Raw genomic sequence first — 27,274 nt, 5'->3', positions numbered from 1 at the left:
AACAGTTCCTCTGCCAAGTTTTCTGAGGTGTTTGTCGCTGAACTCAAAGCAGTTCAGAAGACAGCTAGACATCGAAAAATCTGCAATGAAGTGACATGTAACCAACATGTAAGAAGTGGTTACCCTTGATGTCTAGCAGTCAGTGTTAAGGCAAACTGCAGTAGCATTTTGGACTCCTTCCCACACTGAAGCCTGTGTGCTCGTACAGTCGTGGAATAAGTGATTTTGAAAGGGTTTTCCTGCTTAGAAATTATAGCAATAGTCTAAATCCAATGTACACAATTCCAAAACCTCTGTCATCCACGATCGAAAATGGTTGGAAATCAGTGGCAATCCTTTTAGCCAATGCAATAACAATTTGGCCTTGTTTTGCTACAGACAGACTGGCATAAACCGGTCCATAGAAGACTGCGTTGCTGTGGGTTGCGGAGTAGGCCTACTTGACTGAGTGGATACATCTCCATGTGTGGAGGTGCTGGCTCCACCACTATCACAAGCAGGCCCGCTAGTTTCTCGAAGCTCTGCTACAGCTAGCTTCACAGTTGGGTGCACAGTTTGCATATGCCGGTGTAGGTTGTGCATAAACTCATAAAGCCAGTTCTTTGTTTTGTCAAATTCTACACTGCTCTAACATTGTCTACATTATTCAAATGCTACTGTGCTTCCGACTCATTTTCCAGCTGTTGTTTCACTGCTGTCCTTCCTCTCTCCTCGGCTGCTGAGTGTGTGACTGAGTGAGTTGGCTCGGCCCTCCCTCACGCATCTTTGGTTCATTGGTTGACACTGCGTGTCTGATTTGACAGGAACAACAGGTGAGGCTGTTAGTCTGAGCAGACGGTCAGAACGAATGTGCGCTTGAGCATTTAGGCCTATTTTATTTTATTCGTTCTTTGAATTAGTTAATTCTATTCATTAATCTTTTGATTATTCATATCTTAATTTGTTTATATATGTATAAATAGATTCGTCTCTTCTGAGACTCGTTCGCGAACGACCCATCACTACAACATTCATGGGGGGGATCTGGCACCACGACGAGTGAACCAGAATCAGGCAGGATTTACAGGAGACGTTGAATATGGCGATTCTCCTTTTAAACGCCATATTCTGGTTCACACGAGGAGTAACGTTAGTAGCTTGCTGGCAAGAAAGCTACCTGTCACGGGGAGGAGTTCATGTATTTTTCAACTTTCATGGTTTGCATCCAAGCCTGGTTGTAAGTCTTCTAACGAGTTAACGTTACAGCAAACCATGTTCTGGTCTGATGGTGGACAGATTGCTAAAGTTAACGAAGAAAGTCTTCATCTTGTTACCCCTGTGCACTGGAGTCTCGATTCTGCCATATGGCTCATTTAATGTTAAAATATTAGTAGTAAAGTTAGGAACAAGTCAGGGCAGGCAGTAATTCTCAGTAACGTTAGAACATTGACATGTGGCAAGAAACGCTCCAAATGGCTTTACCACCTGCGATTTAATAGATTGGCCTGTTCTGACACGGTCTTGGTGTGAAGTATATGAAACGTGTTTTATTTTTGTAATTATCTTTGCATGTCGATGGTGGTTGGATAGTTGGATTGAGGCCCGGCCAAGCTCATTAAAACTTTCAGGAATGACGCTAGCCAACAACGTTAACTGACTTTGATGGATAGTTGTTTTATCAAAGGTAAGGTCATCCATTTTTAAACTGTCTAGCTAGCGTAATTTTGTCGACTAGTAGATATCTGGCTAACGTTACAGTACAATTCGCTGACAGGTAATCGGTAAAACCTTTGCGCTGGCAAGCTCAGTAGCAAGGCAACAAACGTTACCTAGTTGACAAACGAGCTAGTCAGGGTAGCTAGGTAAGTAATGTAACGTTCGGCAAAACATTGGTGAAGATCACGAGATTGAATCTAAGAAACTCGCTTAATTAGCTAGCTATCCAAGTCTTCTGAGTGAGTCGTTGCTAAGCTAGCTAACGTCAGCTTGCCACATCACACCGCACGCCTGGAACTTGGCTCCATCAGCTACGCAATAGCAACTGTGCTAGCAAGTCAACATGCGGCAAACGTTCGGCAATCAAGGTAAACCGTTCGCTATTGAGAATTAGTTGGATAGTCAAATGAGAAACGACTAATTACTTGAGTCGATTTCTTTCTGCCGTGGTACGTTTCTTTCTGCGACGTTTCAACGAGAAGTTGTTGATACAAACGGGACAGCCTCTTCGCGGAATGTCTAGCGTGCTAGTTTACCACTTTGCTTGTGACGGTAGTAGCCTGCTAAGTCAGTTAAGTAGCGAACTACCTAGTTTATCCTACGACACAAACTAATTTAGCTACCCAAGCTATATTTGAATGTATCGATGGGGGAAAACCTGTGCCTTTATCAGCCTCCGCACCTCGTTTTTCCTGTGTTTTGGTATACGTTTATGTAAGTTTAAACATAAATGGCTGGTAACCGAGTCATGGGTGACGCAAATAATGGTAACTTTACTGAGTTCATTTGATTTTACTAGTCTAACGTTACTAAGATTTCCGGACTTTTTTTTTATGGAGGACCGCATGTCCTAAAAGTATTCATATCATTGATTTGGGAATGGTATTGACCAACGTGTTCTGAAAATGTAGTCTTGACATGCCATATGATATTGCCTAATTTGGTACCTTAAACCTAAGGTGTATAGCTAGTATACTTTAATAACTGACATCAGGCTTTTTTGCCTTTTTTCAGACACTGAAGATGCCAGTGAAACTGACCTAGCGAAACACAACGAGGATGATTATGTGGAAATTAAAGAACAGTGAGTTTTCCCCAAATGCATGGTTACGCTGGATAGATTAATCAGGGCTCTCCAACCCTGTTCCTGGAGCTCTACCGTCCAACTCTAATGTAGCGCACTTGATTCTAATAATTCACTTGTTGATAAGCTGAATCAGGTTAGTTACAACTGGGGTAGGAGGGAAAACCTACAGGAGGGTAGCTGTACAGGAACAGGGTTGGAGAGCCCTGGAATAGATGATGACATGGACCAAATGGGATGTTCAAAATGTAGCCTGATCTTGAAGGACTAAATGTACAGATACAGTAGTTGTTTGTGATAATCATGTTTGTTTTGTTGCAGGATGTACCAAGACAAGTTGGCATCATTGAAAAGGCAGTTGACGCAACTCCAAGAAGGTAATGTCACTGTTTCTAATTATCCCCACAGCATTTATTTTATTGTATTTTTATTTAACTAGGCAAGTCCGTTAAGAACAGGTTCTTATTTACAATGACCCCCTACCCCGGCCAAACCTGGAAGAAGCTGGGCCGATTGTGCGCCACTCTATGGGACTCCCAATCACGGCTGGTTGTGATACAGCCTGGAATCGAACCAGGGTCTGTAGTGACGCCTCTACCACTGAGATGCAGTGCCTTAGACCGCTGCCTCTCTCGGGAGCCCTTTAATTTATGAATTCAACCGACTCCGTGGCCTTGTGGTTAGTGTCCGCCCTGAGATTGGAAGGTTGGGAGTTTGAGTCCCAGCTGAGTCATAACCAATACTGTAAAAATGGGAACCGATGCATCTCTTCTTGGCACTCGGCATCAAGGAGATAGATTGGCAGTAAAGCCCTGTGATAGACTAGTGTCCTGTCCATGGGGTATATTTGTACATCAAGCTGCCTTACTCTACAGAAATAGGCTCCTGCTCCTATGAGCTGTTCTGTCTCGCGCAAGCTAAGGCATGTGCAAGGCTACTTTATTTATGAATTTGGCCTATCCTATAATCTATTAATCATCCTCACTGTAATAACAGTCTATTTGATTAGCAATGTCATAAATCCCTCAACATGCTGAAGTAGGAGCTTAGCAGACCTTTATCATTTGACACAACTGTTACGATGACACCTCAGAGGTAGTGTTGTTCCTTGCAAAAATTGGTTGAATATGGACGTTACATGCTTTTTTTTTCATCCCTGCAGGAACACTTCAGGAGTACCAGAAGAGAATGAAGAAGCTGGACCAGCAATATAAAGAGAGACTTCGCAATGCTGGTAAGATCACTGTGCACTGTTTTTGAACTAGATGGGTGTTTCAGTAGTTGTTTTCCACGTGTAGAGGCCATATTCTTTATCATTTGATCTTGAACTCACCCAAGGGTGTGCAGGTTTTGTGATAAGTCAATGTGACAGACAGGGAGGGAGTAACTGACGTTTCAGTCAACGTGAGCGTTACCGTTGTGTTTTCTGTTTCCTACAGATCTCTTCCTCCAACTCGAGGTAAGACATGTTTGATATTATTACTTAACATTGTAATTCCGTTGAATAATTAGCCTGCCATGATGTCCTTTTGACACAGTGAACATCCCCGGGCCTCTCCTCCTCTTTTTCTGTCTTTCACAGACAGAACAGGTGGAGAGGAACCACATCAAAGAGAAAAAAGCGGCGGTGAAGGAGTTTGACGATAAGAAGGTTGAGCTGAAGGAAAATTTAATTGCGGAGCTGGAGGAGAAGAAGAAGATGATAGAGAATGAGAAATTAACAATGGAGTTGACTGGCGGTAGGAGAATCACTGAAAAAGATAAGATAACAGAGAAATCTCCCCCCATGTGGGGATTAAAAAAAATGAGAGAAAGAGATAAAAAAAACTTGAAGACTTTGTAGGCTAATTTATTTCTGTCAGTGCAGCGGAAGTGTTTTAGAGATGAGAGGGAAAGCTTTTAAGCCCATCTCAGATCTCACAGCCTTGGTATTAACATGGGTGCCAATTAAAATGGTCTAGTCTTACATGCATTGTGTTCTTACTCAAAATTTGCATCTTTCATGCTAATCACTCAGCTGATGATCTTGTTACTGTGCAGTAATGTTATTAAAACCTGTAAGGTCATGTAACTTTATGTAATGAGAATACATTACATATATTATAGTTATCAATATACTGATATACATTTAATCTGTTTTAGTTATTTCTTTGTGTCAGCTGCAGTGAACTCATGGTTTGTTTCCCTCTAGATTCTATGGAGGTGAAACCCATCATGACCCGGAAGTTGAGGAGGCGGCCCAACGATCCAGTCCCCATTCCAGACAAACGAAGGAAACCTGCACCTGATATCCTTTACAACTCTCTGCTTGTTTATATAAGGGTTGACCCGAGCTATGTGCTGTGCAGAATCCATCTGTCTTCAATAACAATCTGGTCTTTACTGATTTTTAGTTACAGTACATATCCCATTTCTAATTTGCACAGATCGTATAACAAACTCCAAATAATATTTCTGTAAATAACAGTATCTGGGTACAAATTATGATTTTATTATGATGAGTTGTCCTTAACTAGGCACACCTCAGTTAAACTATTTGCTAACAGACGAACAGATAATGGAAGATCTGCAAACACTGAACAAGCAGCTGAAGTCCCCTAAGCGTCCAGGTTTTACTACTCTTACGATTGTTTCAGTTAGTCTAAAGACCTATTCAGCTAAAATGATAAAATACATCAAGTTATTAAAGGATTTTAGTTCAGAAAATATTATATTCATTTTAGATACCATTTGTTAAATATAAAAACCTGCCCAGGCCACGCTATAGTAAGTTAACTATTTACATTGAAATGACTAGACAGATTTTTTTTGTTTTGTTCTCATGCCATGTTTTCTCCCCCAGTGTCTCCGTCTTCTCCAGACCATATGCCCACCACTCCAGTAGAGGCCCCTTCACAGCGCTATGAAGCCCGCATCGAAGAAGGAAAGCTCTACTATGACAAGAGATGGTACATACAGTGCATTCGGAAAGTATTCAGACCTCTTGACTTTTTCCACATTTTGTTACGTTATAGCCTTATTTTAAAATGGATTAAATTGTTTTTTTCCCCCCAATCTACACACACTACCCCATAATGACAAAGCAAAAACGGATCTCCCCAGAGATGTTCGATCGGGTTCAAGTTTGCGCTCTGGTTCGGCCACTCAAGGACATTCAGAGACTTGTCCAGAAGCCACTCCTGTGTTGTCTTGGCTGTGTGCTTAGGGTTGTTGTCCTGTTGAAAGGTGAACCTTCGCCGCAGTCTGAGGTCCTGAGTGCTCTGGAGCAGGTTTTCATCAAGGATCTCTCTGCTCCGTTCATCTTTCCCTCGATCCTGACTAGTCTCCCAGTCCCTGCTGCTGAAAAACATCCCCACAGCATGATGCTGCCACCACCATGCTTCACCGTAGGGATGGTGCCAGGTTTTAATCTTGGTTTCATCAGACCAGAGAATCTTGTTTCTCATGGTCTGAGAGGCCTTTAGGTGCCTTTTTGCAAACTAAGCGGCTGTCATTTGCCTTTTACTGAGGAGTGGCTTCCGTCTGGCCACTCTATCATAAAGGCCGGATTAGTGGAGTGCTGCGGAGATGGTTGTCCTTCTGGAAGGTTCTCCCATCTCCACAGAGGAGCTCTGTCAGTGACCATCGTGTTCTTGATCACCTCCCCGACCAAGGCCTTTTTCCTCCGATTGCTCAGTTTGGTTGGGCGGCCAGCTCTAGCAAGAGCCTCGGTGGTTCCAAATTTCTTCCATTTAGGAATGATGGAGGCCACGGTGTTCTTGAGGACCTTCATTGCTGGAGAAATGTTTTGTTACCCTTCCCCAGATCTGTGCCTTGACACAATCCTGTCTCGGAGCTCTACAGACAATTCCTTCAACCTCATGGCTTGGTCTTTGCTCTGACATGCACTGTCAACTGTGGGACAATATGTAGGCAGGTATGTGTTTCCAAATCATGTCCAATCAATTGAATTTACCACAGGTGGACTCCAATCAAGTTGTAGAAACATCTCAAGGATGATCAATGGAAACAGGATGCACCTGAGCTCAATGTTGAGTCTCACGGCCAAGGGTCTGAATAGTAAAGGTATTTATTTTTTATATTTAATACATTTGCTAAAATAAAATAAAAAACCGTGTTTTGTCTTTGTCATTATGGGGTATTGTGTGTAGATTGAGGGAATTAAATGTCGTCAATCAATTTTAGAATAAGGCTGTAACATCAGAACATTTGGAAAATGTGAAGGGCTCTGAATACTTTCTGAATGCACTGTACATACATACTGTATGTACAGTATGTATGTACAATTAATAGCCAGTAGTTCTTTCACTTTTTTCAGTCACTGAAAACAACAGTGGTTATTAGAGACAGGCTTCTATTTAAGCCAGGCGTCTATTTCCTTAATGCACACAGCTTTTGCTTAATACAATTTTGAAAACTCAATACTACCACACATTGTAATAACAAATCCATCAAAATCAGACTTGGAGCTTCAGCACCATTCTCAGGCCGTGTGCCTTGTGCCTTGAATCCCATGTAATTGCAGTGAAATGTGTGCCAGATGCCCGGCTATTTATTTTTTAAATATTTTTTTATTTAACTAGGCAAGTCGGTTAAAAACAAATTCATATTTACAATGATGGCCTAGGAACAGTGGGTTAACTGCCTTGTTCAGGGGCAGAACGACAGATTTTTACCTTGTCAGCTCGGGGATTCGATCTAGCAACCTTTCGGTTACTGGTCCAACAATCTAACCACTAGGCTACCTGCTGCCCCTATTAAAAGTCACCGGCGGCTATCTGAGACTGCTTTTAATTTAAGTTTAATGTTCAATCACAATGGCCTCTGTTTATCTTCACTTTAATTTGTTTTATTAGACTATTTTAAAAACAGAAGAAAAATGGGATTTTCATTTAAGTTGATAAAGTCAAACTTAGTTCCACTGTGGTCCTTTTTATTGACAGCTGTGGTTTAACACTGTTTAAAAACAAAAACAAATGGGGCAAAACATGTGATCTACTAAACTGGTTTATTATAGAATATTGAGTGTTTTTAATCCATGATGCAGTTGACTTTTATTAGCCACTAGATGGCAACACACCCTTATAAATACTATACAACAGGAATTGTAGCCTTTACTGGCTGTATTTCTGGCATGTCTGCAAAGGATTTTCAAACAAGATCTTAATGCATTTTAATATTTGGTAGTTAAGATCACTATCTGCCCTCTGGTCAGTAGAGAAAGGTTATGTCTTATTTACCAACATTCCCACCATTGATTGGATATCTGCCACCATGGATTTACATTTCACTGTCATGGGGCTAGAACATGCCTTTGGCCATTCTGACAGAAAGGACTGAATGTTGGCTTTACTTGGATAATCCGTCCTCTCAGGCCCCTTGGGTAGAGAGGGAGAGTCTAGCGCTCCCTGCATAGGACAGATGTCAATGAATAATTACTTTTGAAGAGTGGACATTTTAAATGTGTTCCTTTCCATGATTTTCATGTAGCCTCTGATACATTTTGAAATGAGAGAGGGCTCAGGTGAGGGACCACTAAGTAGTGCTTGCTGCTATCTGTCTCACTCTGTTGTTAACCGTGAAACTATATGGCTTTGGTGAGGGTACTGGATATACCACGTCCATGGGGAAATGTACTATCCACATCTACTCCTTTCAAAGTGATTACTGTCTGTTCCACCTGCTACTGCTCTTACCTCAGGATGACTCTCCCCAGACAGAGTATATGATAATCCAAGATTACCTGGCTGGCTGTCATACAGGAGAACCAGATTCTGTTAGATTACCTTTAAAAAGACTTTAAATAGTGTGTGTGTGCAGTACCAGTCAAAAGTTTGGACACACCTACTCATTCCAGGGTTTTTCTTTATTTTTACTATTTTCTACATTGTTGAATAATAGTGAAGACATCAAATCTATGAAATAACACATGGAATCATGTAGTAAGTGTTAAACAAATCAAAATATATTTGAGATTCTTCAAATAGCCACCCTTTGCCTTGACAGCTTTGCACACGTTTGGAATTCTCAACCAACTTCATGAGGTAGTCACCTAGAATGCATTTCATTCAACAGGTGTGCCTTAAGTTAATTTGTGGAATTTGTTTACTTAGTGTGTTTGAGCCAATCAATTGTGTTGACAGCCCTATTTGGTAAAAAACCAAGTCCATATTTGGGCAAGAACAGCTTGAACAAGCAAAACAAAATGACAGTCCATTACTTTAAGACATGGTCAGTCAATCCGAAGATTTCAACTTTTTAAAGTTTCTTCAAGCACCGTTGCAAAAAACAAGCGCTACGATAAACTGGCTCTCGTGAGGACCGCCACAGGAAAGGAAGACCCAGCGTTAACTATGCTGCAGGGGATATGTTCATTAGTTACCAGCCTCAGAAATTGCAGCTCAATAAGTGTGTCAGAGTTCAATTAACAGACACATCTCAACATCAACTGTTCAGTGGAGACTGCATGAATCAGGCCTTCATGGTTGAGTTGCTGCAAAGAAACCACTACTAAAGGTCACCAATAAGAAGACACTTGCTTGGGCCAAGAAACACGAGCAATGTACATTAGACCAGTGGAAATCTGTCCTTTGGTCTGAGTCCAAATTTGACATTTTTGGTTCCAACTACTGTGTCTTTGTGAGAAGCAGAGTAAGTGAACGGATGATCTCCACATGTGTGCTTCCCACCGTGAAGCATGGTGGAGGTCTGATGGTGCTTTGCTGGTGACACTGATTTTTATTTAGAATTCAAGGCACACTTAACCAGCATGGTTACCACAGCATTCTGTAGCTATACGCCATCCCATCTGGTTTGTGCTTAGTCCCACTATCATTTGTTTTTCAACAGGACAATGACCCAACACACCTCCAGGCTGTGTAAGGGTTATTTGACCAAGAAGGAGTGATGGAGGGCAGCATCAGATGACTATGCCTCCACAATCATCCGACCTCAGCCTTATTTTATTTATTTCACCTTTATTTAAGCAGGTATGCAAGTTGAGGACAAGTTCTCATTTATAATTGCGACCTGGCCAAGATAAAGCAAAGCAGTTTGACACATACAACAACACAGAGTTACACATGGAGTAAAACAAACATACAGTAGAAAAATAAGTATATACGATGTGAGCAAATGAGGTGAGATAAGGGAGGTAAAGGCAAAAAAGGCCATGGTGGCAAAGTAAATGCAATATAGCAAGTAAAACACTGGAATGGTAGATTTGTAGTGGAAGAAAGTGCAAAGTAGAAATATAAATAATGGGGTGCAAAGGAGCTAAATAAATAAATACAGTAGGGGAAGAGGTAGTTGTTTGGGCTAAATTATAGATGGGCTATGTACCGGTGCAGTGATCTGTGAGCTGCTCTGACAGATGGTGCTTAAAGCTAGTGAGGGAGATAAGTGTTTCCAGTTTCAGAGATTTTTGTAGTTCGTTCCAGGCATTAGCAGCAGAGAACTGGAAAGAGAGACGGCCAAAGGAGGAATTGGCTTTGGGGGTGACCAGAGATATACCTGCTGGAGCGCGTACTACAGGTGGGTGCTGCTACGGTGACCAGTGAGCGGAGATAAAGGGGGACTTTACCTAGCAGGGTCTTGTAGATGACCTGGAGCCAGTGGGTTTGGCGACGAGTATGAAGCGAGGGCCAGCCAATGAGAGCGTACAGGTCGCGGTGGTGGGTAGTATATGGGGCTTTGATGACAAAACGGATGGCACTGATAGACTGCATCCAGTTTATTAAGTAGGGTATTGGAGGCTATTTTGTAAATGACATCGTCGAGGATCGGTAGGATGGTCAGTTTTACGAGGGTTATGTTTGGTAGCATGAGTGAAGGATACTTTGTTGCGAAATAGGAAGCCAATTCTAGATTTAACTTTGGATTGGGGATGTTTGATGTGAGTCTGGAAGGAGAGCTTACAGTCTAACCAGACACCTAGGTATTTGTAGTTGTCCACATATTCTAAGTCACAACCGTCCAGAGTAGTGATGCTGGACGGGCGGGCAGGTGCAGGTAGCGATCGGTTGAAGAGCATGCATTTAGTTTTACTTGTATTTAAGAGCAGTTGGAGACCACGGAAGGAGAGTTGTATGGAATTAAAGCTCGTCTGGAGGGTTGTTAACGCAGTGTCCAAAGAAGGGCCAGAAGTATACAGAATGGTGTCGTCTGCATAGAGGTGGATCAGAGGCTCACCAGCAGCAAGAGCGACATCATTGATGTATACAGAGAAGAGTTGGCCCAAGAATTGAACCCTGTGGCACCCCTATAGAGACTACCAGAGGCCCGGACAACAGGCCATCTGATTTGACACATTGAACTCTATCAGAGAAGTAGTTGGTGAACCAGGCGAGGCAATCATTTGAGAAACCAAGGCTATTGACTCTGCATACGAGGATGTGGTGATTGACAGCGTCGAAAGCCTTGGCCAGGTCAATGAATACGGCAGCACAGTATTGTTTCTTATCGATGGCGGTTACGATACCGTTTAGGACCTTGAGCGTGGCTGAGGTGCACCCATGACCAGCTCTGAAACCAGATTGCATAGCGGAGAAGGTGCGATGGGATGCGAAAGGGTCGGTAATCTGTTTGTTGACTTGGCTTTCGAAGACCTTAGAAAGGCAGGGTAGGATAGATTTATAGGTCTGTAGCAGTTTGGGTCAAGAGTGTCCCCCTCCTTTGAAGAGGGGGATGACAGCAGCTGCTTTCCGATCTTTGGGAATCTCAGATGACACGAAAGTAAGATTGAACAGGCTAGTAATAGGGGTTGCAACAATTTCGGCAGATAATTTTAGAAAGAAAGGGTCCAGATTGTCTAGCCCGGCTGATTTGTAGGGGTCAAGATTTTGCAGCTCTTTCTGAAATTGAGATGAGTAGGACCGCGGAGTGGCGGAAAAGCAGCCAACAAGTGCTCAGTATATTTGGGTACTCCTTCAAGACTGTTGGAAAAGCATTCCAGGTGAAGCTGGTTGTGAGAATGCCAAGAGTGCAAAGCTGCCATCAAGGCAAAGGGTGGCTACTTTGAAGAATCTTAAACAAATCAAAATATATTTTATATTTAACACTTTTCTGGTTACTACATGATTCCATATGTTTTGATGACATCACTATTATTCTATAATGTAGAAAATAGTAATAATAAAGGAAAAACCCTTGAATGGAGTAGGTGTCCAAACCTTTGACTGGTACTGTATGACATTCTTACCTGAATAGACTGATCCCTGCTCTTACCCCCTCACTCAATGTCAGTCGATTAAACATTAGAGGAGCGACATTTAAATATTTTTCCGTTTAATTTAAATGTGCTCGTGTTTTTTTTAAGGACACTGCTTAGAAATGTCTGAAATGGCTACAAGGTAAGATAATGATCATGCATTCATTTCCAGCATGAGAAGTGTTTAATTGCTAATGTTTTTTGGCTCATGTTTTTTGTTCTTGTCTTGACCCTGTCAGGTACCATAAGGGCCAAGCCATCTACCTGGAGTCAAAGGAGAACACCAAGATCAGCTGTGTCATCAGCTCTGTGGGAACAAACGAGGTGAGTGTCAGACCCTTATAGCCACTAGCCTGGTCTAAGATATTTGTGCTGTCTTTAGTCATTGCATACTACCCTGAACAAAAATATAAACGCAACATGTAAAGTGTTAGTCCCATGTTTTATGAGATGAAGTAAAAGATCCCAGAAATGTTCCATATTCACTAAAAGCTTATTTCTCTCAAATTTTGTTTACAAATTTGTTGACATCTCTGTTAGTGAGCATTTCTCCTTTGCCAAGATAATCCATCCACATGACAGGTGTGGCATATCAAGAAGCTGATTAAACAGCACAATCATTACACAGATGCACCTTTTGCTGGGGTCAATGAAAAGCCTCTCTAAAATGTGCAGTTTTGTCACAGAACACAATGCCACAAATGTCTCAAGTTTTGAGGGTGTCTGCAATTGTCATGCTGACTGCAGGAATGTCTACCAGAGTTGTTGCCAGAGAATGTAATGTTCATTTCTCTACCATAAGCCGCCTCCAATGTCATTTTACAAAGTTTGGCAGTATGTCCAACCGGCCTCACAACTGTAGACCATGTGTAACCACGTTAACCCAGGACCTCCACATTTGGCTTCTTCAGCTGCGGGATCGTCTGAGACCAGCCATCTGGACAGCTGATAAAACTGTGGGTTTGCAAAACCAAATAATTTCTGCACGAACCGTCTCAGTGAAGCTCATCTGCGTATTCGTCGTCCTCACCAGGGTCTTGACCTAAAAGACTTCAGTGGGCAAATGCTCACCTTCGATGGCCACTGGCACGCTGGGGAAGTGTGCTCTTCACGGATGAATCCCGGTTCAACTGTACCGGGCAGGTGGCAGACAGCTTGTATGGAATTGTGTGGGTGAGAGGTTTGCTGATGTCAACAACGTGAACAGAGTACCCCATGGTTATGGTATGTCCAGGCATAAGCTACAGACAATGAACCAAATAGCATTTTATCAATGGCAATTTTAATGCACAGAGATACTGTGACGAGATCCTGAGGCCCATGTCGTACCATTCATCCTCCGCCATCACCTCATGGGGCCGTACATATTTCAGCATAAATATGTACGGCCCCATGTCGCAAGGGTCTGTGCACATTTCCTGGAAGCTGAAAATGTCCCAGTTCTTCCATGGCCTGCATACTCACCAGACATGTCACCCGTTGAGCATGTTTGGGATGCTCTGGATCGATGTATGACAGCGTGTTCCAGTTACCGCCAATATCCAGCAACTAAGCACAGCCATTGAAGAGGAGCGGGACAACATTCCACAGGCCTCGATCAACTCTATTTGAAGGAGATGTTGCATGAGGCAAGAGCTGGTAACACCAGATTCTGACTGGTTTTGGATCCACGGCCCTACATTTTTAAGATATCTGTATTCCCAGTCATATGAAATCCATAGGTCAGTGCCTAATTGATTAAAATTGACCTATTTTTATTTTAATTTTTACTTTTTTTTAATTACATTTTTTATATATATTTTTTAAATTATATATATATATATTTTTTTATAAAAAAAAATATATTTAAAAAAATATATAATAATAAATATATATATATATATATATATATATATATATATATATATATATATGTATTTATTATATATTTTTTTAAATATATATATATTTTTTTATTAAAAAATAAAAAAAAATATATATAATAAAAAAAATATATATAAAAAGTAATTAAAAAAAAGTAAAAATTAAAAAATTATTATATATATTTTTTTAAATATATATTTTTTTTATAAAAAAATTGAAAGAAAAAAATAATAATAAAAAAAAATATATATATATATATATTTAAAAAAAAAAAAAACTTTTTTCTCCTTATGAACTGTAACACAGTAAAATCTTTGAAATTGTTGCGTTTAGTTTGCTAGACGGCACAAACTGATCTGGTGCCAGGCTACACAGCAACAGCTATGCGTTTTAGCCGTATGTCTTCTACAGTTTAGGAATCTTGGACTGCATGACTTAAAACACTGTGGAATGTTAGAAATTGTGTGACATTTAGATTTTTGCTGCTTTTTCATCCACTAAACTTGTGATTTCCCCTACAGATGCTCTTTCTTATTGCATGGAGAGCTAATGAGTAATTTGTTCTGTTTCCCCCTCACAGATCTGGGTGAGGAAGACCAGTGACAGCACAAAGATGAGGATCTACCTGGGACAACTGCAGAGAGGAGCGTTTGTCATCCGACGGCGGTCGGCGGCATAGAACACATGCCCCTTCTGTTTATCCATCCATCTCTATAGCATCTTCCTCGTTCTATCCCTTTTTGTAAGTATAGTACGTGGCTTCCCTCATGTTGATCCCCTGCCCTACTGTGTGCCTGAGGAAGTTTTCTCAATGACTTCCTGACGTTTCAACTAGGGATGCACCGATATAAAATCTTTGCCCAATATCGATATTTTCCTTGCCAAATAAACCGATACCCGATATTTAAATTTTTTGCGGCCTTTTTAACCTCTAGGGTATGTGGGACGAAATCGTCCCACCTACTCAACAGCCAGTGGAATCCCGTGGCGCGATATTCAAATACCTTAGAAATGCTATTACTTCAATTTCCCAAACATATGACTATTTTACACCATTTTAAAGACAAGACTCTCATTAATCTAACCACACTGTCCGATTTCAAAAAGGCTTTACAACGAAAGCAAAACATTAGATTATGTCAGCAGAGTACCCAGCCAGAAATAATCAGACACCCATTTTTCAAGCTATCATATAATGTCACAAAAACCAAAACCACAGCTAAATGCAGCACTAACCTTTGATGATCTTCATCAGATGACACTCCTAGGACATTATGTTATACAATACATGCATGTTTTGTTCAATCAAGTTCATATTTATATCAAAAACAGCTTTTTACATTAGCATGTGACGTTCAGAACTAGCATACCCACCGCAAACTTCCGGTGAATTTACTAAATTACTCACGATAAACGTTCACAAAAAACATAACAATTATTTTAAGAATTATAGATACAGAACTCCTTTATGCAATCGAGGTGTCCGATTTTAAAATAGCTTTTCGGCAAAAGCACATTTTGCAATATTCTAAGTAGATAGCTCGCCATCACGGGCTACCTATTTTGACACCCACCAAGTTTGGCACTCACCAAACTCAGATTTACTATAAGAAAAATTGGATTACCTTTGCTGTTCTTCGTCAGAATGCACTCCCAGGACTTCTACTTCATCCACAAATGTTGGTTTGGTTCAAAATAATCCATAGTTATGTTCAAATATCCTCTGTTTTCTTCTTACGTTCAAGACACTATCCGAACGGTGACGCGCGGACGCGTATCGTGACCAAAAAATTCTAAATATTCCATTACCGTACTTCGAAGCATGTCAAACGCTGTTTAAAATCAATTTTTATGTGATTTTTCTCGTAAAAAAGCGCTAATATTCCGACCGGGAAACCCTGTTTTCGTTCAAAGACTCAAAGTTGAAAATGGCCTCTTCACGTGCATGCGCGCACCCGTGTCATTGTTCTCAGATCGACCACTTACCAAATGCGCTACTGTTTTTCAGCCTGGGGCTGCAAAGTCATCATTCAACTTTCTGGCGCCTTCTGAGAGCCTATGGGAGCGTTAGAAAGTGTCACGTTACAGCAGAGATCCTCAGTTTTCAATAAAGAGAGTGTAGAAGGCCAAGAAATGGTCAGACAGGCCACTTCCTGCCTGGAATTTTCTCAGGTTTTTGCCTGCCATATGAGTTCTGTTATACTCAGACACCAAACAGTTTTAGAAACTTTAAAGTGTTTTCTATCCAAATATACTAATTATATGCATATTCTAGTTTCTAGGCAAGAGTAGTAACCGGATTAAATCGGGTACGTTTTTTTTATCCGGCCCTGAAAATACTGCCCCTATCCACAACAGGTTTTAAGGTAGCGTTTGACAGTGATGAGGGGTGGTCGTTTGACAGCGGTCCCATTACGCATGCAGGCAATGAGGCAGTTATCGCTGAGATCCTGGTTGAAGACAGCAGAGGTGTATTTAGAGAGCGAGTTGGTTAGGATGATATCTAAGAGGGTGCCCATGGTTATGGATTTAGGGTTGTACTGGTAGGTTCCTTGATAATTTGTGTGAGATAGATGACCTCAATCTTAGATTGTAGGACCGCCGTGGTGTTAAGCATGTCCCAGTTTAGGTCACCTAACAGTACGAACTCTGAAGATAGATGGGGGGCGATCAATTCACATATGGTGTCCAGGGCACAGCTCGGGGCTGAAGGGGGTCTATAACAAGCGGCAATGGTGAGAGACTTGTTTCTGGAAAGGGGGGTTTTTAAAAGTAGAAGCTCGAATTGTTTGGGCACAGACCTGGATAGTATGGCAGAACTCTGCAGGCTATCTGCAGTAGAATGCAACTCCGCCCCCTTTGGCAGTTCTATCTTGTTGGAAAATGTTATAGTTAGTGATGGAAATTTCTCGATTTTTTTGGTGGCCTTCCTAAGCCAGGATTCCGACAAGGCTTGTACATCCGGGTTGGCGGAATGTGCTAAAGCAGTGGAAAAAACGAACCTAGGGTGGAGGCTTCTAATGTTAACATGCATGAAACCAAGGCTTTTATGGTTACAGAAGTCAACAAATGAGAGTGCCTGGGGAATGGGAGTGATGCTGGGGGCTGTAGGGCCTGGGTTAACCTCTACATCACCAGAGGAATAGAGGAAGAGTAGGGTAAGAGTACGCCTAAAGGCAATAACTGGTCGTTTAGTGCATTCGGAACAGAGTAAAAGGAGCAGATTTCTGGGCGCGGAAGTATAGATTCAAGGCATAATGTACAGACAAGGGTATGGTAGGATGTGAGTACAGTGGAGATGAACCTAGGCATTGAGTGAGGATGAGCGAGGTTTTGGCGCTAGAGGCACCATTTAAGCCAGGTGAGGTCACCGCATGTGTTGGGGGTGGAACAAAAGGACTAGATAAGGCTTATTGGGCTGGGCTGGAGGCTCTACAGTGAAATAAGACAATCACTAACCAAAACGGCAGTAGACAAGGCATATTGACATTAGGGATTGGCATGTGTCGCCAGTGAGTAGCTAGGCGAGTGAGTAGCTAGTGTCCAGTGACTAGCTAGGCGAGCTGGAGACATGGCGATTCAGACAGCTTGCAGGCCGGGGTAAGCAGATGGGGGACGTAGCAACGGAAGAGCCTGTTGAAACCCCCTCGGGCAGTTATGTCGGCAGACCGGTCGTGATGGATCGGCGGTGCTCCGTGTCGGCAGTAAAAGGGTCCAGGCCAATTGGCAAAAGAGGTATTGAAGCCCAGGAATTGGCTGATGGATCTCTTCAGCTAGCCGGGAGATGGGCCTAGCTCGAGGCTAGCTCCAGGTTAACTGGTGCTTGCTTCGGGACAGACGTTAGCCAGGAGTAACCACTCGGATAGCAGCTAGCTAGCTGTGATGATCTGGTGTAAAGGTTCAGAGCTTGTTGTATGAATCCGGAGATGTGGTAGAGAAAAGCAGTCCAATATGCTCTGGGTTGATATCGTGATGTGCAGACTGGCAGGATTTGACCGGGTTGAGGCTGGCTTATGTCCAAGCTAACTGACTACTTGCTAGTTAGCTGGCTAGCTTCTGATTGGGGTTCCAGTTCTGAAGTATAAAAAAAATCTGATCCATTCCAAATTGGGTGAGGCGGTTTGCAGGAGAGTATGTTCAGTCTGTAGATGGAAATTGAGATTTATAAATATATATGATGATAGATTTATCCGGTACAAGACAAAAACAGAAGTCCGACTGCTACGCCATCTTGGAACAGATGTTTTGTTGTCGGAAGTGTGCCTACATTATATAGGTATGCACGTCAGCTTTGAAATCGGTTTTACACAGCGTCGTTAAACTAGACATCGGGCCAGTTCCGAAGTTGGCATTTTTAATTAATATCAGCCAATTTCCGATATGCTCACAGATCTATCTTGCATCCCTAGTTGCAACCGATCAGGACCACTGGAAGGGAAGAGCGAGACTGTAACCAAGCATTCTGTCAATTGTTTTATTTTTTGGGGCCATCTTCCAGCACAGGTGGAAACCATTTTACCTAGAAGGTTTTTGTTCTATTGTCATGATTCAAGCCCTGTTACAAATAGCCTGTAGGCTTTGTGTAGGGCTGAAAGGGATGGATAGCCCAGGTTTAAGACATTTTGTAATAGCTCCACCATGCCTGAGAGACTTTTGAATTATTTCCATTTTGCTTACACTATCTACTCCTCTCAGATCTACACAAGTTTATAGGGGCTCAAAGCTGATGGATAGGACTTACATGTCTTTCTACACTTAACATATTTCTGTAACAGTTTCCTTGATCTGCCGTTCAGCCGGAATCATGCCATGTTTTCTAAGAGCGAAGCTTGTCTGAACTGCACCATGAATACGTGGAGGAGGGGGAAATTTTCATGTCTTCTTTTCATCTGGTACATTGTCTGTTTTAATTATTTTTTGCTCCTGTTATATTGACCTTTTTATTGCTTATAAAAAAATATAATATATTGAATTGATTTAAGGTTTTAATTTTGTATCTGTGATATTGACATTAAATGAGTCTAATTCACTCGTGGAATAGCTATCGGACTTGGCTGGACTCTATTTGCACATGGGAAGATGAAACCTAACAATTTCTATTTGTACATTTTTGTGCGTTCCATTTATTAAAGATGTTATTGCCTTTGAGTTGACAAATCTACAAACAATACCCAATAATGACAAAGTGAAAAAGTTTTTATAATTGTTTGCAATTTTATTAAAAAAAAGAAACACCTTATTTACAAAAGTATTCAGACCCTTTGCTATGAGACCAGAAATTGAGCTCAGGTTCATACTGTTTCCATTGATCATCCTTGATGTTTCTACATCTTGATTGGATTTACCTGTGGTACATTTAATTGATTTGGAAAGGCACACACTTGTCTAGGAAAGGGGGGCAGTATTGAGTAGCTTGGATGAAAAGCATGCCCAAAGTAAAATGCCTGCTACTCAGGCCCAAAAGCTAGAATATGCATAGTATTAGTAGATTTGGATAGAAAACACTCTGAAGTTTCTAAAACGGTTTGAATGATGTCTGTGAGTATAACAGAACTCATATGGCAGGCAAAAACCTGAGAAAAAATCCAACCAGGAAGTGAGAAATCTGAGGTTTGTAGTTTTTCAAGTGATTGCCTATCCAAAATACAGTGTCTGTGGGGTCATATTTCACTTCCTAAGGCTTCCACTAGATGTCAACAGTCTTTAGAACGTTGTTTCAGGCTTCTACTGTGAATGGGGAGAGAATAAGAGCTGATTCAGTCAGGTGTCTGGAAAATTGGCATAAGCTCAATGATGCGCGTGACCGTGAGAGCGAGCTGCCTTTTCCTTTAAATTCTAAAGACAGGAATTGTCCGGTTGGAATATTATTGAAGATTTATGATAAAAACATCCTAAAGATTGATTCTGTACATCGTTTGACATGTTTCTACGAACTGTAATGTAACTATTTTGACTTTTCGTCTGGACTAAACCCACGCGCTTAGTGAATTTGGAGTGCTGGACTAAATGCGCAAACAAAATGGAGGTATTTGGACATAAAGATGAACTTTATCGAACAAAACGAACATTTATGTGGAATTGGGATTCCTGGGAGTGCATTCCGATGAAGATCAAAGGTAAGTGAATATTTATAATGCTATTTCTGACTTCTCTTGACTCCACAACATGGCAGGTATCTGTATGGCTTGTTTTGATGTCTGAGCGCTGTACTCAGATTATTGCAAAGTTTGCTTTCGCCGTAAAGCTTTTTTGAAATCTGACACAGCGGTTGCATTAAGGAGAAGTGTATCTGTAATTCTGTGCATAACACTTGTATCTTTTATCAAAGTTTATGATGAGTATTTCTGAAAATTGATGTGCTCATTCACCGGGAGTTCTGAACATTACACGTCAATGTAAAATGGGGTTTTTGGATATAAATATGAACTTTATCGAGCAAAACATACATGTATTGTGTAATATGAAGTCCTATGAGTGCCATCTGATGAAGATCATCAAAGGTTAGTGATTAATTTTAGCTGTATTTCTGGCTTTTGTGACGCCTCTCCTTGCTTGGAAAATGGCTGTGGTTTTTCTTGTCTAGGTGCTGTCCTAACATAATCTAATGCTATGCTTTCGCCGTAAAGCCTTTTTGAAATCGGACACTGTGGTTGGATTAACGAGAAGTCTATCTTTAAAATGGTGTATAATACTTGTATGTGTGAGAAATTGGAATTATGAGAATTTTGTTGTTTTGAATTTGGTGCTCTGCTATTTCACTGGCTGTTGGCGTCCCACATTTCCCAGAGAGGTTAAATGGAAGATGTTTGGATCCAGCAAGACTCTTCCTAAAGCTGCCCCCCCCCAGGCCAAACTAAGCAATTGGGGGAGAATGGCCTTGGTCAGGGAGGTGACCAAGAACCCAATGGTCACTGACAGAGCTCCAGAGTTCCTCTGTGGAGGTGGGAGAACCTTCCAGAAGGAAGCCACTTCTCAGTAAAAGGCACTTGACTCTTTTTTTTTTGGCCTGAATGCCAAGCGTCACGTCTGGCGGAAACCTGGCACCATCCCTACGGTAAAGCATGGTGGTGTCGTGTCTTTGGGTACCATTAAACTGAAGATAGGTTTATCAATTAACTCCCTGTAATTATTATCACGCGATTAAACTGATTAATCGTTTAATTGTAATTAACTAGGAGATCGGGGCACCAAGAAAAATATTCAGATTACAAAGTTATAATTTTCCTAATATAACTTAACCTATATTAATATAGGCCGATTATCTTCTGGTTTGAATGGCGTATTTTACCTCTAGTCCAGTCTCATTCCAAACGTCGTAAATTGTTGTATCTGCACGAACCCAGTCTTTACTAAAATCATCCATACATCAATTGTCTTAATCATTTATTTACTACACTAAGTAATTAACAGAAAACATACAAACAGTAATTATCGTCACAAAGGATTGGTATGGTAATGTGCCCTAATGGGCTAACAAGCATGGCTGGTCTGTTAGACAATGGGTCATAAACGGTCAGCTGAGAAGTTACACAGAGTTCATTAATATTGACAATTGAAGGCTCACTCATTCGGGAACAATTGCAATCAATATATATTTACGCTCGTGTCGTCGTGATCCTTGTTCGAGAGTTCTGTTCTGTTGGAGTTTTGTCCGCTTCTCTCTCTCTCGGTTAGAATGGATCTTTCAGAGCGACATTCATTAATGTCGTCATAGAATGGATGTTTCGTTGGTCTTCGCGTTCGATGATATAATTTACTTAGCTGCAGACTAATAATTAATATCAAAGACTTGTTCTTATTCTGTCGATATCGATAGTCTAAAAGTTAACCACGTGGTATAGTTCACTTTCAGTAGAGTACTTGGATGGTCAAACCTATGGGCCAACTCGCAATGGAGTGGAGGCCTGGTCTTAAGAAATGTAAATCAGGGGGTGTTTTATAGTGCCCATAGAACAGGCTTGCCAAATGACGCCTGGTCCTGTCTGTGTCCCTGGGGGGTGTGCCTATGACTGAGTTAGACTTGGTTACAGAAATACAATTCTATCACATTAACATCAGTACATAGCATCTCAATGTATTACAAATAGCTTTATCCTTATTAATACATTTTATACAACCATGTGGATTCAAGTTTCATCGCTGAGGCTATCATATAAACAGTTTTATGGTAATATGGCTATATTGTCTCTTCTGAGTATCACAAAATTGTACCAAGCGGACCAGTTCGTAGCTGGAGTCTTCACCAATCTTCCATATCTTCTCCAGAACACACATGTCGCTCGGTTCTCCAATTCTATGAGTTGGAAGAATTTCCTTTGTCTCTCTATGAAACATGGGGTAGGAGATTCTCCTCAGAGTTTTTACAACCCTGGGTTGGGGGGAAGGTAGGTTGGGTGATGGTACAAAGGGGAGGGGGTCAACTGTCCTTCCTGTACCCAAAGAGGCCAACGTCATGACAGTGGTGGCAGCATCATGCTGTGGGGATGTTTTTCAGTGGCAGGCACTCGGAGACTAGTCAGGATCGAGGGAAAGCTGAATGGAGCAAAGTACAGAGCAATCCTTGGTGAAAACCTGCTCCAGAGCGCTCCGGACCTCAGATTGGGGTGAAGGTTCACCTTCCAACAGGAAGACATCCCTAAGCACACAGCCAAGACAACGCAGGAGTGGCTTCAAGACAAGTCTTTGAATATCCTTGAGTGGCCAAGCCAGAGCCCGGACTTGAACCCGATCGAACATCTCTGAAGAGACCTGAAAATAGCTGTGCAGCGACGCTCCCCATCCAACTTGAGAGTATGAGAGGATCTTCAGAGAAGAATGGGAGAAACTCCTCATACAGGTGTGCCAAGCTTGTAGTATCAAACTCGAGGCTGTAATCGCTGCCGAAAGGTGCTTCAACAAAGTACTGAGTAAAGGGTCTGAATACTTACAGTACCAGTCAAAAGTTTGGACATCTCATTAAAGGTATTTTCCTTAATTTTTTACTATTTTCCACATTGAAGAATAATAGTGAAGATATAAACTATGAAATAACCCATATGAAATCATGTAACCAAAAAAGTATTAAACATATCAAAATATATATTTTAGATTCTTCATAATAGCCACCCTTTGCCTTGATGACAGCTTTGGACACTCTTGGCATTCTCTCAACAAGCTTCACCAGGATTGCTTTTCCAAGAGTCTTGAAGGAGTTCCAGCATATGCTGAGCACTTGTTGGCTGCTTTTCCTTCACTCTGCAGTCCAACTCATCCCACACCATCTCAATTGGGTTGAGGTTGGGTGATTGTGGAGGCCAGGTCATCTGATACAGCACTCCATCACTCTCCTTCTTGGTCAAATAGCCCTTACACAGCCTGGAGGTGTGTTGGGTCATTGTCCTGTTGAAAAACAAATGATAGTCCAGCTAAGCGCATGCCAGATGGATGGCTTATAGCTGAAAAATGCTGGGGTAGCCATGCTGGTTAAGTGTGCCTTGAATTCTAAATAAATCAGACCGTGTCACAAGCAAAGCACCACCACCTCCATGCTTCACGGTGGGAACCACACATGTAGAGTTAATCTGTTCATCTATTCGGCGTCTCACAAAGACAGTGGTTTGAACAGAAAATCTCAAATTTGGACAGATTTCCACCATCTAATGTCCATTGCTTGTTTCTTGGCCAAAACAAGTCTGTTCTTATTGGTGTCCTTTTTAGTAGTGGTTTCTTTGCAGCAATTTGACCCTGAAGGCCTGATTTCACGCAGTCTCCTCTGAACAATTGATGTTGTGGTGTTACTTGAACACTCCGAAGCATTTATTTGGGCTGCAATTTCTGAAGCTGGTAACAATAATGAACTTATCCTCTGCAGCAGAGGTAACTCTGGTTCTTCCTTTCCTGTGGTGGTCCTCATGAGTGTACTGAAGTATAATTACAAGCATTTCATAAGTGTCAAAGGCTTTTATTGACAATTACATGAAGTTGATGCAAAAAGTCAATATTTGCAGTGTTGACCCTTTTACAAGACCTCTGCAATCCGCCCTGGCATGCTGTCAATTAACTTCTGGGCCACATCCTGACTGATGGCAGCCCATTCTTGCATAATCAATGCTTGAAGTTTGTCAGAATTTGTGGGTTTTTCTTTGTCCACCTGCCTCTTGAGGATTGACCAAGTTCTCAATGGGATTAAGGTCTGGGGAGTTTCCTGTCCATGGACCCAAAATATCGATGTTTTGTACCCCGAGCCACTTATCACTTTTGCCTTTTGGCAAGGTGCTCCATCATGCTGGAAAAGGCATTGTTCGTCACCAAACTGTTCCTGGATGATTGGGAGAAGATGCTCTCGGAGGATGTGTTGGCACCATTCTTTTTTCATGGCTGTGTTCTTAGGCAAAATTGTGAGTGAGCCCACTCCCTTGGCTGAGAAGCAACCCCACACATGAATGGTCTCAGGATGCTTTACTGTTGGCAAGACACAGGACTGATGGTAGCGCTCACCTTGTCCTCTCCGGACAAGCTTTTTTCCGGACGCCCCAAACAATCGGAAAGGGGATTCATAAGAGAAAATGACTTTACCCCAGTCCTCAGCAGTCCAATCCCTGTACCTTTTGCAGAATATTAGTCTGTCCCTGATGTTTTTCCTGGAGAGAAGTGGCTTCTTTGCTGCCCTTCTTGACACCAGGCCATCCTCCAAGTCTTCGCCTCACTGTGCGTGCAGATGCACTCACACCTGCCTGCTGCCATTCCTGAGCAAGCTCTGTACTGGTGGTGCCCTGATCCCGCAGCTGAATCAACTTTAGGAGAGGGTCCTGGCGCTTGCTGGACTTTCTTGGGCGCCCTGAAGCCGCCTTCACAACAATTGAACCACTCCCCTTGAAGTTTTTGATGATCCGATAAATGGTTGATTTAGGTGCAATCTTACTGGCAGCAATATCCTTGCATGTGAAGCCTTTTTTTGTGCAAAGCAATGATGACGGCACGTGTTTCCTTGCAGGTAACCATGGTCGACAGAGGAAGAACAATGATTCCAAGCACCACCCTCCTTTTGAAGCTTCCAGTCTGTTATTCGAACGCAATCAGCATTACAGGGTGATCTCCAGCCTCGTCCTCTTCAACACGCACACCTGTGTTAACGAGAGAGTCACTGACATGTTAGCTAGTCCTTTTGTGGCAGGGCTGAAATGCAGTGGAAATGTTTTTGGGGGATTCAGTTCATTTGCATGGCAAAGAGGGACTTTGCAATTTAATTTTAATTAATCTGATCACTCTTCATAACATTCTGGAGTATGTGCAAATTGCCATCATACAAACTGAGGCAGCTGGCTTTGTGAAAATGTATATTTGTATCATTCTCAAAACTTTTGGCCACTACTGTAAATGACTTGTCCTGTAGCACTCACTTGTCATCATGAAGTGCTTTGAGAGGCTAGTCAAGGATCATATCAACTCCACCTTACTTGTCACCCTATACCCACTGCATTTTGCATACTGCCCCAGTAGGTCCACAGACGATGCAATCGCCATCACACTGCCCTATCCCATCTGGATAAAAGGAATAACTGTAAGAATGCTGTTCATTGACTACAGCTCAGCATTCAACACCATAGTACCCTCCAAGCTCATCATTAAGCTTGAGGCCCTGGGTCTCAACCCCGCCCTGTGCAGTTGGGTCCTGGACTTTCTGACAGGCCGCCCCAGGAAAGCTCTCCACTTGGCTGATCCTCAACACTGGGGCCCCACAAGGGTGCGTGCTCAGCCCCCTCCTGTACTCCCTGTTCACCCATGACTGCGTGGACAAGCACGCCTTCAACTCAATCATCAAGTTTGCAGACGACATAATAGTAGTATGCTTGATCACCAACAATGACGAGATAGGCTATAAGCAGGAGGTGAGGGCACTGGGAGTGGGGTGTCAGCACCCAATGTCACAGGAAGGCCAAAAAGATCAGCAAGGACAACAACCACCCGAGCCGCTGCCTGTTCACCCCGCTAACATCCAGAAGGCGAGGTCCGTACATGTGCATCAAAGCTGGGACCGAGAGATTGGAAAACAGCTATCTCAAGGCCATCAGATTGTTAACAGCCATCACTATCACGGTGAGGCTGCTGCCTACATACATACTTGAAAAAATTGGCCACTAATAAATGGATCACTAGTCACTTCATTAATGACATTTTTAATAATGTTAACCTCTCTGGGCCAGTAGGACGTTAGCGTCCCACCCTATTCAACAGCCAGTGGAATCGCGTGGCGCGAAATACAAATACCTCAAAAATGCTATAACTTCAATTTCTCAAACATATGACTATTTTACACCATTTGAAAGATAAGACTCTCATTAATCCAACCACGTTGTCCGATTTCAAAAAGGCTTTACAGCGAAAGCAAAACATTAGATTGTCAGGAGAGTACCCTGCCAAAAATAATCACACATCCATTTTCAAAGCAAGCATATATGTCACAAAAACCAAAACCACAGCTAAATGCAGCACTAACCTTTGATGATCTTCATCAGATGACACTCCTAGGACATTGTTATACAATACATTATGTATATGTTTTGTTCAATCAAGTTCATACTTATATCAAAAACCAGCTTTTTACATTAGCGTGTGATGTTCAGAACTAGCATACCCACCGCAAACTCCCGGTGAATTTACTCAATTACTCATGATAAACGTTGACAAAATACATAATTATTTTAAGAATTATGGATACAGAACTCCTTTATGCAAACGCTATGTCAGATTTTAAAATGGCTTTTCGGCGAAAGCACATTTTGCAATATTCTGAGTACATAGCTCAGCCATCACGGCTAGCTAATTTGACACCCACCAAGTTTGGGACAACCTAAACTCAGAATTACTATTAGAAAAATTGGATTACCTTTGCTGTTCTTCGTCAGAATGCACTCCCAGGACTTCTACTTCAACAACAAATGTTGTTTTGGTTCCAAATAATACATAGTTATATCCAAATACCTCCGTTTTGTTCGTGCGTTCAGGTCACTATCCGAAGGGTAACGCGCGAGCGCATTTCCTCACAAATAATTTCAAAATATTCCATTACCGTACTTAGAAGCATGTGAAATGCTGTTTAAAATCAATTTTTATGCTATTTTTCTCGTAAAATAGCGATAATATTCCAATCGGACAACGTTGTAGTCATTCAAAGAGAGAAAGAAAAATATGGCGAAGTCTCGTGAACGCGCACTGTCTCCAGTGTCACTGTCCCCAGGCAGGCCACTTACAAACTCTGCTGCTGTACTTTGCCAGAGACAGGAGACGTGTCATTTCGCTTTCTAAAGGCTTTATGAGAGCCAATGGAAGCCTTAGAAAGTGTCACGTAACAGCACAGATGCTGTAATTTCGAGAGCGATGCAACAGAAGGACAACAAATTGTCAGACAGGGCACTTCCTGCATGGATTTTTCTCAGGTTTTTGCC

General features: G+C 41.8%; 1 protein-coding gene across 11 annotated transcripts in view; it reads left to right on the top strand.

Moving 5' to 3' along the window:
* The window catches only part of suds3 (SDS3 homolog, SIN3A corepressor complex component), a 59,901-nt gene that overhangs the window by 4,162 nt on the left and 28,465 nt on the right, over window positions 1-27,274 (top strand). Inside the window, exons 1-12 of one of the 11 annotated variants that reach the window (XM_029716305.1) lie at window positions 874-1,196; window positions 2,710-2,779; window positions 3,101-3,156; window positions 3,942-4,013; window positions 4,219-4,238; window positions 4,362-4,518; window positions 4,971-5,066; window positions 5,302-5,388; window positions 5,622-5,727; window positions 12,227-12,311; window positions 14,431-14,551; window positions 14,633-14,753. In XM_029716305.1, the coding sequence (XP_029572165.1) occupies window positions 1,079-1,196; window positions 2,710-2,779; window positions 3,101-3,156; window positions 3,942-4,013; window positions 4,219-4,238; window positions 4,362-4,518; window positions 4,971-5,066; window positions 5,302-5,388; window positions 5,622-5,727; window positions 12,227-12,311; window positions 14,431-14,529 (966 nt within the window). In that variant the 5' untranslated portion in view covers window positions 874-1,078 and the 3' untranslated portion in view covers window positions 14,530-14,551; window positions 14,633-14,753. The other 10 variants (XM_029716310.1, XM_029716313.1, XR_003869879.1 and 7 more) reach the window with 10 other exon arrangements.

Source organism: Salmo trutta, chromosome 27 (genome assembly GCF_901001165.1).
Source record: "Salmo trutta chromosome 27, fSalTru1.1, whole genome shotgun sequence".
Lineage (NCBI taxonomy): Eukaryota > Metazoa > Chordata > Actinopteri > Salmoniformes > Salmonidae > Salmo > Salmo trutta.
Note: the sequence above shows the minus strand (reverse complement) of the source record. Positions and strands in the feature narration are given on the sequence as shown.